Source organism: Sus scrofa, chromosome 1 (assembly GCF_054392235.1).
Source record: "Sus scrofa isolate SSC_HxYL_T2T_F1_AM1 chromosome 1, Sscrofa_HxYL_maternal_Yorkshire_Landrace_v2.0, whole genome shotgun sequence".
Lineage (NCBI taxonomy): Eukaryota > Metazoa > Chordata > Mammalia > Artiodactyla > Suidae > Sus > Sus scrofa.
The window spans coordinates 289704521-289716935 of record NC_139383.1 but is presented as its reverse complement, the minus strand read 5'-3'; the positions used below and the strand labels follow the sequence as shown (position 1 = coordinate 289716935).

Sequence of the window (12415 nt, the reverse complement as noted above, 5' to 3'; positions counted from 1 at the left end):
CGCTCTCTCGGGTATTTACCCAAAGGAGCTGAAAACTTGTGTCCACACAAAACCTGCACACAAATGTTCATAGCAGCGTTATTCATAATCGCCAACATACGGAGGCAACCAGGATGCTCTCCAGTAGTTGAGTGGATAACCAAGCCATGGCACATCCAGACAGTGGAATCTTACCCAGTGCAAAAAAGAAGTAAGCTCTCAAGCCATGAAAAGCCATGGAGGATCTTTAAACGCATACTGGCAAGTGAGAGAAGCCAGTGTGAGGATGCTACACACTGTATGAGTCCAACTACATGACATTCTGGAAAAGGCAAAACAACAAAGACAATGAAAAGATCCGTGGTTCCAGGGTTTGTGGGACGTGAGGCCGGATGAAGAGGCAGAGTACAGAGAATTCTTAAGGCAGTTAAACATGGTGTGTCTTGTTACAATGACGGAAATCCGTCATTACACATTAGTTCAAACCCACAGAAGGTACAACACCAAGAGTGAACTCCAATGCAACCTCTGGACTTTGGGTGATTAGGATGTGTCCGTGTAGGTTCATCCTTGGGTCCTTGGTTTAAAAAAAAAAAGAAAGAAAGAAAGGCAGCATTTTGGGGAGCAACGCAGTTACTGGGGAAGGGTGCGCATGTGTGGCGGCAAGGAGCACATGGAAATCTCTGTACCTTCCTCTCAATTTTGTTTTGAACCTTACACTCCTCTTTAAAAATTAAGCCTTCAATTTGTTTTCAAATAAAAAGATTAAAAAGTGGGCAAAAGATATGAATAGGCACTTCACCATAGAAGATACACAGATGGCAAATCAGCATATTAAAAGAAGCTCAGGAGTTCCTGCAGTGGCACAGCGGATTAAGGATCCAATGTTGTCTTTGCAGCAGCACGGGTTTGACCCCCGGCCTGGCACAGTGGGTTAAGGACCCAGAGTTGCTGCAGCCGTGGCGTAAGTTGCAGCCGCAGCCTGGACTCAGTCTCCGGCCCAGGAACTTCCATATGCTGTGGGTGCAGTTAAATAAACAAATAAACAAACAAAATAACGTCAACGTCATATGTCGTTAAAACAATGAGATGAAACAATGAGTTACCATTACACACTTACTAGAACGGTGAAAATCCAAAACACTGACAATGAGACATGTTGGAGAGCGTATAAAGCAATATGAATTCTCACTCACTGCTGGTGGGAATACAAAATGATACAAACAATTCGACTCACCAGTTTCTTACAAAGCTAAATGCAGTTTTACCACACAATCCAAAAATCATGTCCCCGGGTATTTACCCAAATGAGATGAACACATATGTCCACACAAAAACTTGAATATGAAAGCTTTTAATAGCTTTATTCACAATCGCCAGAACTTGGACACAACCGAGTATCCTTCAATAGGTGGATGGATAAATAAACTGTGGTCCATTCTGACAGTGGAATATTATCCAGCACTCACAAGAAATTAGCCAGCAAGGACGAACCTTAAATGCACATGGATAAGTGAGAGAAGCCAGTCTGAAGAGGCCACACACTGTATGATTCCAAACCTATGACATTCTGGAAAAGGCCAACTAGAGACAATAAAAGATCAGTGGTTTCCAGGCTTAGGGAAGAGAGGTCACACCTAGATTCCCATGGACAGAAACCAGGTGGTGACCCTCCAGCTACTCCAGAAAGAACAAGACCCAAGGGGCTGATTTACGGGAGTCTAGGAAGACAGACTCGCTGGCACCACATGAGGTAAAACAACAGAATGGACTCGGGAAAGCTTCTTTCTCCAAGGAAGCAAAGATGAAGGGGAGGCTAAGCAGCCAGAGCTGGCCATCTCCCACTGCTACACCTGGCACTGTGCCCTGGTCCATAGGCCCCAGGTGAGAGCACCTGGGCAAGAAAGAACGGGCAGGTGCACTTGTCAGGGGTTGGGGGGACACGTCTGCAAACACAGGCAGGTGTGCGGCAGTACCTGGTCTGCCTGAGCCCCAAGTCTTCACAGCAGACCTCTGCAGGCTCTGCCTTCTCCCGGGGCTCAAGAAAACAGCCCATACACCCGCACACAGGGAGGGGGCCAGTCTTTGTCACCTGCAGGTTTCTCCCTACCGGACGAGTGACCCGAACCCAGGAAGGGCATTTTGTTTACCCTGTGCCCTCAGTGCCCGTGCATGGTCAGTCACAGAGCCACTGCTCATCTGGATCACATGGATGGTGTGAGGAGGGGAGGAAGAAAAAGGAAGGCGCAGACGAAGGCCCAGCAGGAGTCTGAGAGCAGGGACCACTCTCACCCACTAGCTCCTGACCTCAGTGGCCATGGCCTTTGGCAGCATTTGTGCAACTATGAAGCTTCATCCCTGCTGTGTGGTCTCTCTTCCTGACGAGACCATAAGTCCCATGAGGACTGCCAGGTCCCGCTACCTCCTGCTGTGTCCCCAGCCCTCTAACCCCATGCCTGGCACATACTGATAACTTGCAAATATTTTTGGAAGGGAGGAGAATAGAGCTTAAGTGACATGTGACAGTGATAGTGTTCCCCAGGGGCACCGGAAAGCAAAGGAATATCAAGGCGCAGATGCTGACGGCAAAGACTTTCCAGCTGGGGAACAATTCAGAGGCACGCTCTGTCCCCAGGTGGCTATCGTGGAGCAGGAGGGAAGGGAGGAGAGCAAGCTGGGCCTGCGGTAATGAGGAGATACTCACTGGGGACAACAGTGGTCTCCCCGGGAGGGCCGGTCAGCGTCACCGGGATATGCACAGTGGTGCTCAGATCCAAGGGTTGACTGCCCATCCGACTGACGTTCCGCTGATTATCTGCATCCTCTGGCTGTTCTTCTACCTTCTCTAGACAGGTGCTGGGCAGTGCATGCACAGGGCCCACACCCATTACCCCACTGGCCTCCAGGTCACAGTGTGGCTCCCTGAAATCAAGAATGCCCATCAGAATCTGAGGCGGCCCCAAACTCCTATTCAGTCTGCAAAACCCAGGTTCTTCAGCTCCTAACCAGATCAAATAAATCCCTGACCATCTCTGTTTGGGTTCTTATCACCGTATACAGGTCTATGCTTTTAGGTCTGAGAGGTGGGGAGAGGGCTGACTCACTCCCCTGTTTGTCCCTGGCACAAGGCCAGGCATGGCTGACACCACAGCATGCATATCTAACAGAACTGAGAATGAAGGCTCACCACCTGGGCCCCCCCCAGACCAAAGGCCCAGCACAGAGCTCTGCACACAGGGCCGAGGTTGGGTCCATCCTGAGCCGTGGCCTCTGGCTCCACGAGTGGCCTGTCCACAAGCACGGGGACTGCTGGCTTCTGCCGCAATCTCCTGCTCCCTGGGGCTCTCAGAGTCAGAGTCTGTCACAGCCACGCGGCCTAGTCGCCTCCCCTGCCCCCGTTTAGCCCAAAGGCCTCCTCAGGCTTCCATCGGGCTCCCCTGACTCTGCTTCCTGCACAGTGCTCCCCGCTTCTCCCTTCTCCCCCAAGTCAAAGTGTCCCAAACCAGTCTTAGCAACGTCCCCCCGCGCCGCTCTTCCTCCCGGGGCCACGCTCCCGCCCCGCAGCTCTGAGCCCTTCCCTCGGCGCCGCCGCAGTGAGGCAGGACGGTCGCTGCCCAGAAAGGGCCTGCCTGAGACAGAGGCCAGCGGCGCGACAACGGGGCCGCCCGGCCCGGCCCGCACCGCGACCCGTGGGCCCCGTCGCCCCGCGCCCACTCACTGGGGCTGGTGGTTCCGGAGCTCCTTCTCCTGGTCCCTGTCCTCCGCCTCGCCCTCCTTCTCGGCCTCCTCGTGTGCCGGCGGCGCCTTGTGGCGCCCGCGGTGCCGCCGCGCCGGCTCCTCTCCGCTCTCCGCCTCGCGCGGGCCGGCCCGGGCGCCGCCGCGGTGCCGCGCCCGCCGCTCGCCCTTGGTCCCGGGCGCCGCGCCCTCCTTGCCGGGCTCGGGCGCGTGCCGGTGCGCGCGGTGGCGCCGGGGCTCCCGCTCGGCCACCTCCTCCGGGGAGCCGCGCCGGTGGTGGCGCCGGCCGCCGTCGGGCCCCGGGCCGCGGGCGCGCTCGCTCCGGGCCTCCCGGGGGCCCGCGGCCTCCTTGCTGCGGCTGCGGTGCGGCCGCGGCCGCTCCTCCCGGGCCCCGGGCTCCCCGCCTTCCGCCCGGTCCTGCTCCCCGGCCGGGGCCGGAGCCGGGGCCTTGTCCTTGTCACGGTGCCGGTGGTGCCTGCGCGGCGGGTCCGCGCCCTCGGCGGCCTCCGTGCCCTCGGGCCGGGCCTTGCCCCCCGCGGGCCCCCGCGCGCCGTCCCGGCCCGGCTCCACCACGAGCGGCCGGTCCAGGTGCGTCTTCATGTCGGGCCGCAGGTGGCGGGAGGTGGCGAAGCGCAGCCGCTCCTCGGGGTCCATCTCGCTGTAGAGCGCCTCGCAGCTGGCGCGCAGGTTCTGCAGCCGCAGCTGGCTGGCCCGCTGCTCCCACACCGAGCGCGCCTTGGCCGAGTTCTGCTGCCTGCTGTGGGGAGACTGGCGTAAGCGGAGCCCCCCGAGCCGCCCCGCGACCTCTCTGCCTCGCGGGGGAAGCCACAGATGGACACACAGCGATGAAGGGATGGCAGAGGGCGCGGCAGGCGGGGCGGCGGGAGCCCTGGCGCCCCTGGCAGAGTGGATGCGGAAAAACAGGCGGCAGACTCCCAGGTAACAGACTTCAGGGCCGCTCCCCCTCGGGGCTGGGGCGCCGCAGACCCTGAGCGCCCCAGCCGGGTTGGGGCGGGGGCGGGGGGCGCTCAAGGCTGCAAGAGGCCAAGGGGTGCAGGGCAGTGGGAATGATAGGCGCCAGCATGAGGTGGCAGACAGGCTTCCAGGGCAGGTGGGCCACCCACCAGGAAGGCCAAAATGGGGCGAGGAGGGGGGCAGCGTCCAAATGGAGCAGGACTGGGAGAGAGAGGAGGCAGGGAGGCCTCCACTGCAGCACAGGGAGCAGGGCTGTCCAAGGACGGGCTTCTCGCCACTGGCCCGGAGGCAGGGCGTCTGAGAGGGAACCCAGGAAGAGGTGGATCATCAGGGGTGGATCAGACTGTAGTCCAGGGAGCGAAGGGCCCTGAGGGCGGGTGGTCCTCTAAGGAGCCGTGCAGGTCATGCCTGGACTCTCCCTGAGGTGGCCAGGCCCATTTGGGCAGCTGCCACTCAGCTCCGTGACCCAGGAGCCCAGCAGTGAGGTCTGGGGCTGCGGTCACCAATGCCCTCCGCTCTCCTGACTCCATGGAGAAACCTTCCCTCCACAGGGGCTGAGAGCCCTCCGGCACCGGAAGGGGCCTGTGTCCAGGCTCAGCCCTCACTGCACAGGCTTCCAAAGGCCTTGGCCACCCTCCAGCGTCACTACCACAGTGACATGTGCATGCCTGCTCCCCACCTGGGGTCCACAGCACAGGGTGCATAGGCAGCTCTTTGCATTCGAGGATATTTGCTGAATAAGACCGCCAACATGGGCGACCCCAGCACCACGTTGGCCAAGTGGAAACCTCCTCTAAAGCCAGTCTCATCCTTCAACCTCTGGAGGTTTCTGGAACCACCATGGGGGCAGCAGTGGCAGCCTAAGAACAGTGGTGGCTGTGGCGTCTGCATAAGCAGCCACCTCTTCCAACCCTCAAAACCACCTCAGGAATCAGGTGCCGTTCTGGTCCCCACTTCACACTGAGCATAGAGGACGTGACTCACAGAAGATCCACGCTGAGTCACTGACGGAGCCAGGATCAGACGCATGCGAGGGCAAAGGGGCAAAGTGTCTAAGAAGATGTGAGGCTTTGGCCAGACTCCGGCACAGCCTAGGGCCACCTCCTGAGGGCCTGTGGGGCCCAGGCGGGACAGGCCCCCGGGCTCCGTGCCCTGGCCCCTGAGCACCACCCCGAGTCCTGCCCCTTTGTGGGTCTAGTCCAGGCTCCAGGGTGAGGAGCTGTTTCCGGGGAAACACCTGGAAAGCATGAGAGCAGAAGAGCCTGCAGCCTGTCCCTTGCTGGGGGCCCAGGCAGAGTGATGTATGGGCAGAGAGGTGTTGGCCTCTCGGGCCACCTGCTGACCCACACCTTCGGCTGCCTCCCCAGGCCCTGACCTCCCTCCCCAGCATCGAAGCCATGCTGCCCTGCCCTGTTCCTGAGGTCACCTTACAACAGACCCATCTTCTCCTTCTTTGGCTTCAACCCAGAGCCACAGGGGAACTTCCCATCCCCAGCTGGCACCAAAACAGCAGGGCCAACTCTGAACAGTGCTGAACTCTGCGACGTGGAGGGCAGCAGCCCCATAGGGGAGACAGCCAGCCACTGGTCAGGCCTCCCTGACAGCCTAGCAGCCTGAGATGGACCTGGACTTGAGCCATTTGGTAGGCAGGTGGTGGCCTGCTCAGACACAGCCATGAGTCTGGGGACCCGTTCTGTCAGAACAGACAGGCAGCAAAGATGACGGGGGGTGTGTAGTGGCTGGCAGCTCAGGCAGGGAAGGGCACGGCCCTCACCCGTCCCTCAGATGCAGCTCCATCTGTCTGGGAGCCCAGTACTCCATGGAGAAGCAGCCGTCTGCTGGACTAGAGGGTGCCACGGGGCTGGCAGGCTCTCTGGGTTGCGGCCCTACTTGGCCCTGCTCCTGCAGAGTCCCTGCCTCTGGGCCTGCCTCCTAAGACTGTCACCCCACCCACCACCCCGCAGCGCCGCTGGCTTCCTCTCAGGAGGCCTCGGGGCATCTGTGCCTTTGCTGGTGGGAATTGGCCTGCCCTGCCTGGTTGCTGCCCTGTCTGGCACGTGCAGCAGTGTGGCCAGCACTTGCCTCACTCTGTGCGGCCCTACCAAGCTCATGAGCAGCTCGGGAAGGTGACAGGGAGGGCCAGGCCACCCTGCCCTACAGTGCAGTGTGGCAGGTGCCCTGATCCAGGCAAAGGCCTTGTCGAAAAGGGCTTCTTGAAGGCATCACAGGGACAAGCCGCTCCCACTTGTTCAGCCTGGCCTGACCCAGACATGCTTCCAGGGCTCAGAAGGAGCCTCTGCAGTAGGCCCTTGCTTTGAGGTCTCCATGCTGAGAAGGCCGGTCACCCACGGCTGTGACAATGTGAAGCACCCCACCCCCTGGGGCGGGTGCAACACCACTGGTACCTACGTCCGTATCTCACCCTGAGCCAGACATTTGGGATCCAGCCTCCTCACCCGAGGGCCAGCAGGGGCCCAGCAGCCAGCAGCTCCAAGTGCCTGGGGAAGGCTGAGCCCAGCGCTGTGCTGGCAGCTAGGGAATAGGGGCTCGGGGACACAGGCGTTCCCACCACCAACAGGACTCAGGGAGGGCACCGGCCATGTCCCTGGACTTCTCACCTGCAGGACCTGGCCACACCCTCAGGAAGAAACCCCTGGGGACAGTCAGACTGGTGTCACCCCCAGCAGGGCCACCATGGGGCTTCTATAGCTCTACCTCGGGCTTTGGCTGGTCCCGCGTAAGCCTCACAAGCAGACAGCAGCTCTGCTCTTGCTAAAACCTGGACCTACTAAGGATCACAGAGATATCCCCTCTCAAGGAAGGAAGGGGCGGATCAGGAGGAATGTACGGAGGTCCTACGTGACCCCTAAGGAACCCTCTACCTCATGGGAGCCACAAGGAAAGAGCCCCCAGTGGCCCCAGCAGTGGTTGCCTCAGGAGAAGCAGATCTGCTCAAGACACCATAGTGACAGCACAAGGACAGACAGCAGACAAGAAGACAGGGACCAGGAAGGAGAGTAGGAGAAGCTGAGCTCGGAGAGCCTGACCCCTGAGCAGGACACGTGCCCAGCTGCAGAAGGCTTGCCTGGAGCTGCCCCCCAAGCAAATGACTGGACGTGGGAAAGGAGAGAAGGGCTGGACGGAAGGTGTTTGCAAGTCGTTGTCATGAAGCCGCAGATGGGATCATAGCAGAGAGACTCACGGTGAGTTTACGCTGGAGACAGATGAGCTGCGAGATACAGTACCTCGAGTTTGCTTTACAAAACTGCACATGCAAAAAACAAAACAAATAAAAGTGAGAACACCAGAGGGGGAGAGAGAGAGAGAGAGTTCTAAGCGACACTAGAGCATGTGTGAGCCGCGTCAGGTCAGGAGGCCAGGGACCCTTCTGTCAGAACGGGCACCAGCTGAGACCTTGGAGTAGAAGAGAAGTTGAGAGGGAAAGGGGGCTGGCAGAGAAGCAACCCCCAGGGTTGGAGACGGGAGCGCCACCTCGGGGCCCATCCACCACAGCTTCTCCCTGGAAGGGCCGTGGGGCTGGAAGGTGCTGGCACACCTGTCCCGCAACTCCAAATAGCCCCCCGCATCAGACTTGGCACCCCACTCCCCTGCACCGGGCGGGTGCTGAGCCCTGCAGTCACCTGGCCTTCAAGGCGCAGCAGAGCCGGTAACACAGGGCACCTTACCTGCCTCTTGACTCACCTGGGCCCTGCTTCCTGACCAGCATGCTGGCCCCCAGCCCACCCTGGCTCCCAGGCTCTAACCCAGGTGCCTCCGGCTCACCATGACCCTTCCCAGGGGCAAAGAGGTTCTACCACCAACCCATCTTCCCTTGACTGTAACTCCAGCCATCGCCAAGTGTCTTTCTGGAAGCTTTTCCAAAACCAATAGAGAAAAACCATGGATCTCTTTGCAGGCAGTTTCCTTCATGGCAGTTTCCCCGGAGAGGACCAGGCAGGTCCCCAGCCCTGCCTTCTCAAGGCTGAGTCACAAACATTTGTAAGGAGCTCAGAGCAGCTCACCTGCCTACTGGCCCTGAGTACCAACAGACACGTGTGTGCCAGAGAGCGAGCAAATCAGCGTGCTTGACTGAGCAGGGAGCTTGTGACGGTGCATGGAAGTGTGACAGACTGTGAACGTGTGAGTGAGCGAGGTGGACATGTGTGAGTGTGGCCGTGTATGAGGCAGGGAGCACAGGCCCCAGGATGCACAAGGCCCCGTGAAGATGAAGCCCACACGGCCAGAGGACGGAGGACTGGAGGTCCCTTCTCTCCCACTGGGAGCCCCAGTGACTCCAGGGGACTCGGGTGCCCCACTGAGGCACAGAGCCTCCGTCCCCGGGGCACGGTCCTGGGAGCCTCACGAACACCATGGCACCAAAAGCGCCCTGAGCCTCTAAGGCTCACAGAGAACATTTCGGCCAGCAGGCCCCCCCACAGCGGACCATAGAGGTCAGCATGGGGCCCCTTGGGAGAATCGCTCTCCCCCCACCTCAGCGGCTCAGGCACAGAAATGAACACAGGGAGAGGTGGTGCTGCCCGTCCAGCCCACGTGAATCCCCAGGAGAGCGGGGACCGTCGCGGCGGACTGGACCAGAGGATGCCAAGAGCAGCAGCTCCAGCCCTCGGAGGTCTCAGCGCAACAGAGGAAGGCAAACAAGCCACACACGATGGTCCTCACGCCCCCAACCCTTCACACTGGGGCCAGACCTTCCCCAGGGACTGAGATCCGTGGCGGTCACATCAGACCAACTGCCTGTCCCACAGAGCTGGGCCGAGGACATGCTGTGTCCCAGGAGAGCAGGCAGGACCCACAGCTGGCCCAAGAGGGGGACACAGTGGCCAACGCCTGGACACACCCAAGGTTGGCCGCGACGGGGGTGGACCAGCAGGAGCTCAGGCGTGCTGTGAGGGGAGCACCCGTGCGACCACCCAGGACCCTCTCCCAGTCAGTGATCATATGTCCCCTCGGCCAGGGAAGCAGAGCTGCAGCCTCGTTCCTGCAGCGCTGTGTCCCTGCTGGGCATGGGGCAGAGAAAGAGTGTCCAGATCTCTCTGTCTAGTGTCCTGAGATGCTCCCCACGGCTGGGCTGAGGGCCCCGCCCCTCTGAGGTCTCAGCCCAGGCGGGAGTGGATGCCCTGCAGCACATCCCGAGGACGGGACAGCCCTGGCCGGCAGCAGGAACACAGGACAACGCACTCCCCTCCAGGAACAGCAAAGAAGGTAGATGTTACACAGAACCCCTCAAAGCCCACGGGTGATGGAATGAGTCATCCGCCACACCCCCTCACAGCAGATCGCCAGCAGCTTGCACAGCACAGTGGAAGGGACCGAGACAGGAAGTCAGCCAGGTGACAGCAAGCCCAGAACCAAGCAGATTGAGCAGCTGCACTGGCCAGACCACAAAACTCCAGAACAGGGAGTTCCCATTGTGGTTCAGCAGGTTAAGAACACAATATTGTGTCTGTGAGGATGTGGGTTCGACCCCTGACCTTGCTCAGTGGGTTAAGGATCCAGCACTGCTACAGCTAGTAAGCTATGGCATAGGCCTCAGCTGCAGCTCCAATTTGAGCCCTTGCCGAGAAACTTCCATATGCCACAGGCATGGCCATAAAGAGAAAAGAAAAATACAAAACTCCAGAACAACTGGGCACTGGGCACTGAGCAGTTGGAATGATGGCTACTGTGTCCTGCTGGCCCCCTGCAGGCCCCCGGCACCCCGGCCTGGGCTCCTGGGCCTGGGCCCTCCCTTTGCTTCCTCTACCCCAAAGGCCTGCACTCCCTGCTCACCTAGAGATGGGTCATCTGCAAACACCTTCCTAGGAAACAGGCCATGGCCCTGGTGACTGCCAGGTGAGAACGGGGCTGCTAAGGTGCCCCTCACAGGTGTGCATGCACTCCCACTCCCACAATCCCATCCACGCGCCGGCACACGCTCACAGCACAGTGCCTGGGTCACCGTCAGTGCCTGAATCTGTTCCTGGTGCTCTGATTACAGCGGGCACAGGAGATGGAGGCAGCTACAGAGCAGGGGCCTGTGATGAGCACGGGAAATGGGAGGGGTGTGGTGGGGTGAGCGCGGGGCTGAAGACAGGGCCAGCAGCTCCAGGGTGGCCTCAGCCTGGCCCTGGGCTCCTCTGTGCCCTCTCACGGTCACCCAGTGACCAGGCATTGAGCTGCCCTCCCTGGGGCTGACCTCCCCCAGCCCAATGCAGTTTTTGGCCCTAGGCTGGACCCTCTGTCCCAAATCTGAAGTCCATAACACCCCCCAAAAATGCTTCTGCAATGTACCTTGCGGCTCAGCTGAACCTCGTGGCAACCAGAGCCGCCCAGGTAAGCCTCAGCCCCACCCGCACTTCCTCTCATCAGAGAAGCCTCCTCCTGACCTCTGTTCCAACACCAAAAACTCAAAGATATTTTGGAAACTGCATTAAATCTCTGGGGCTCCTGAATCTTTGGTTCACAAAGCACATTTCTGAAAAGCTGTATCTAAGTCAGATGTATTGACTCCCTGGAACCACCCAGGACTGTCACGGGGGAAAGCCTTCTGCAGACCCCTCCTGCACGCGGTGTGGCCACACCTCACTCCCACCCCAGCTGGAAGAGGCGTGGAGGCCGTACCTGGGGGTCTCTTGGCTCAAGGGCCCCTGCAGGGAGGAGGGCCATTCCCCACCTCAGCTCCTGGGAGTGGCTGAGCCCTAACAAGCGCCAGCTGAACCAAGGGCCCTTGAGGAAGCCCCAGGAGAAAGTGGTACCCCAGTAGCCCAGCTTCCACCCACAACCCACTCTGAGAGCCTTACGCAGCAATGGAGATGTTCGCGGCAGACATGGGGCTGACTTCAGCCACTTCTTTGGCCTTTTGCAGAGCAAGCTTCTGATTGGCTGCTTCTTCCATCTCCTCTTCGTCCTGGAAGTACAGACAGAAACGTGTGTACAGCTTGAGAATGCTGGGTCCATTCTGATGCCACCAGCTCTGCACATGGACCTGAGTCCTTCCTGCCCCCCGAAGCAGCAGAGGCAGGCAGCTGGCTCCTGCATTAGCAAGGCCCACGCAGGCTCCGGACTGCCCTTCTCTGCCTCCCTCTCAAGGTGACAACCCCCACGGTCTCTGTGACAGCACCCTCTCACCATGCGGCATCTCCAGGGACCCATCCGTGCCAGGACGTTCCTGTGTGTTTATCTCACAGGACTTCAGACTCATTCTGTCAAAGGTGCAAACCCAGCCCCTCTGCATTTCCACCTGCCCCGCTCCCCATGGAGCACCTGTCAGCTTCTCCCCCAGGGCTGTGAACGAGGGCACAGGGCAGGGCTGCGTGCCCTGGGCGTGGGTCCCGGCCCAGCACCACCTGCAGGAACCACCACCAGGAGTATCTAGCAGGGCCACCCCACAACCTTTGAGCTTTTCCATCTGGACCCAGTGGATCCCATTCTGTCTACCTGTCCCTGGCTGTAACCATGAGAGGGCCCTCCTGCTCCCTCGACACCTGCGTGGCCACTTGCTGCCTGGCCCTGCCTGGTTCCCTTACCCACTCAGGGCTGGCGCGTGCTCCCATGTGCACATGCACAGACACCTGCCCTGCCTCTGTTCCCTCCATGGAAAGGAGAGTGGACACCTGGACAAATGCTCCAACCCTGACCCCAGGTCACTAGGCAACACCAACAGGGTCTGCTCCTCAGATCTAGGTAAACAGCTCCAGGCTAAGTCCACAGGTCCTGGGAGGGGAAC

The 12415-nt window shown here is 59.8% G+C and overlaps 1 protein-coding gene across 5 annotated transcripts in view; it reads right to left on the bottom strand.

The window, feature by feature from the left end:
* Positions 1-12415, bottom strand: part of CACNA1B (calcium voltage-gated channel subunit alpha1 B) — a 197337-nt gene that overhangs the window by 105332 nt on the left and 79590 nt on the right. For 4 of the 5 annotated variants that reach the window (XM_085002325.1, XM_085002321.1, XM_085002334.1 and 1 more), the window contains exons 18-20: positions 11490-11596; positions 3698-4471; positions 2684-2901 (exon numbers count right to left, since the gene is read on the bottom strand). In XM_085002325.1, coding sequence (XP_084858451.1) covers positions 2684-2901; positions 3698-4471; positions 11490-11596 — 1099 coding nt within the window. The remainder of the gene's footprint in view (positions 1-2683; positions 2902-3697; positions 4472-11489; positions 11597-12415) is intronic. The other variant, XM_085002329.1, reaches the window with a different exon arrangement.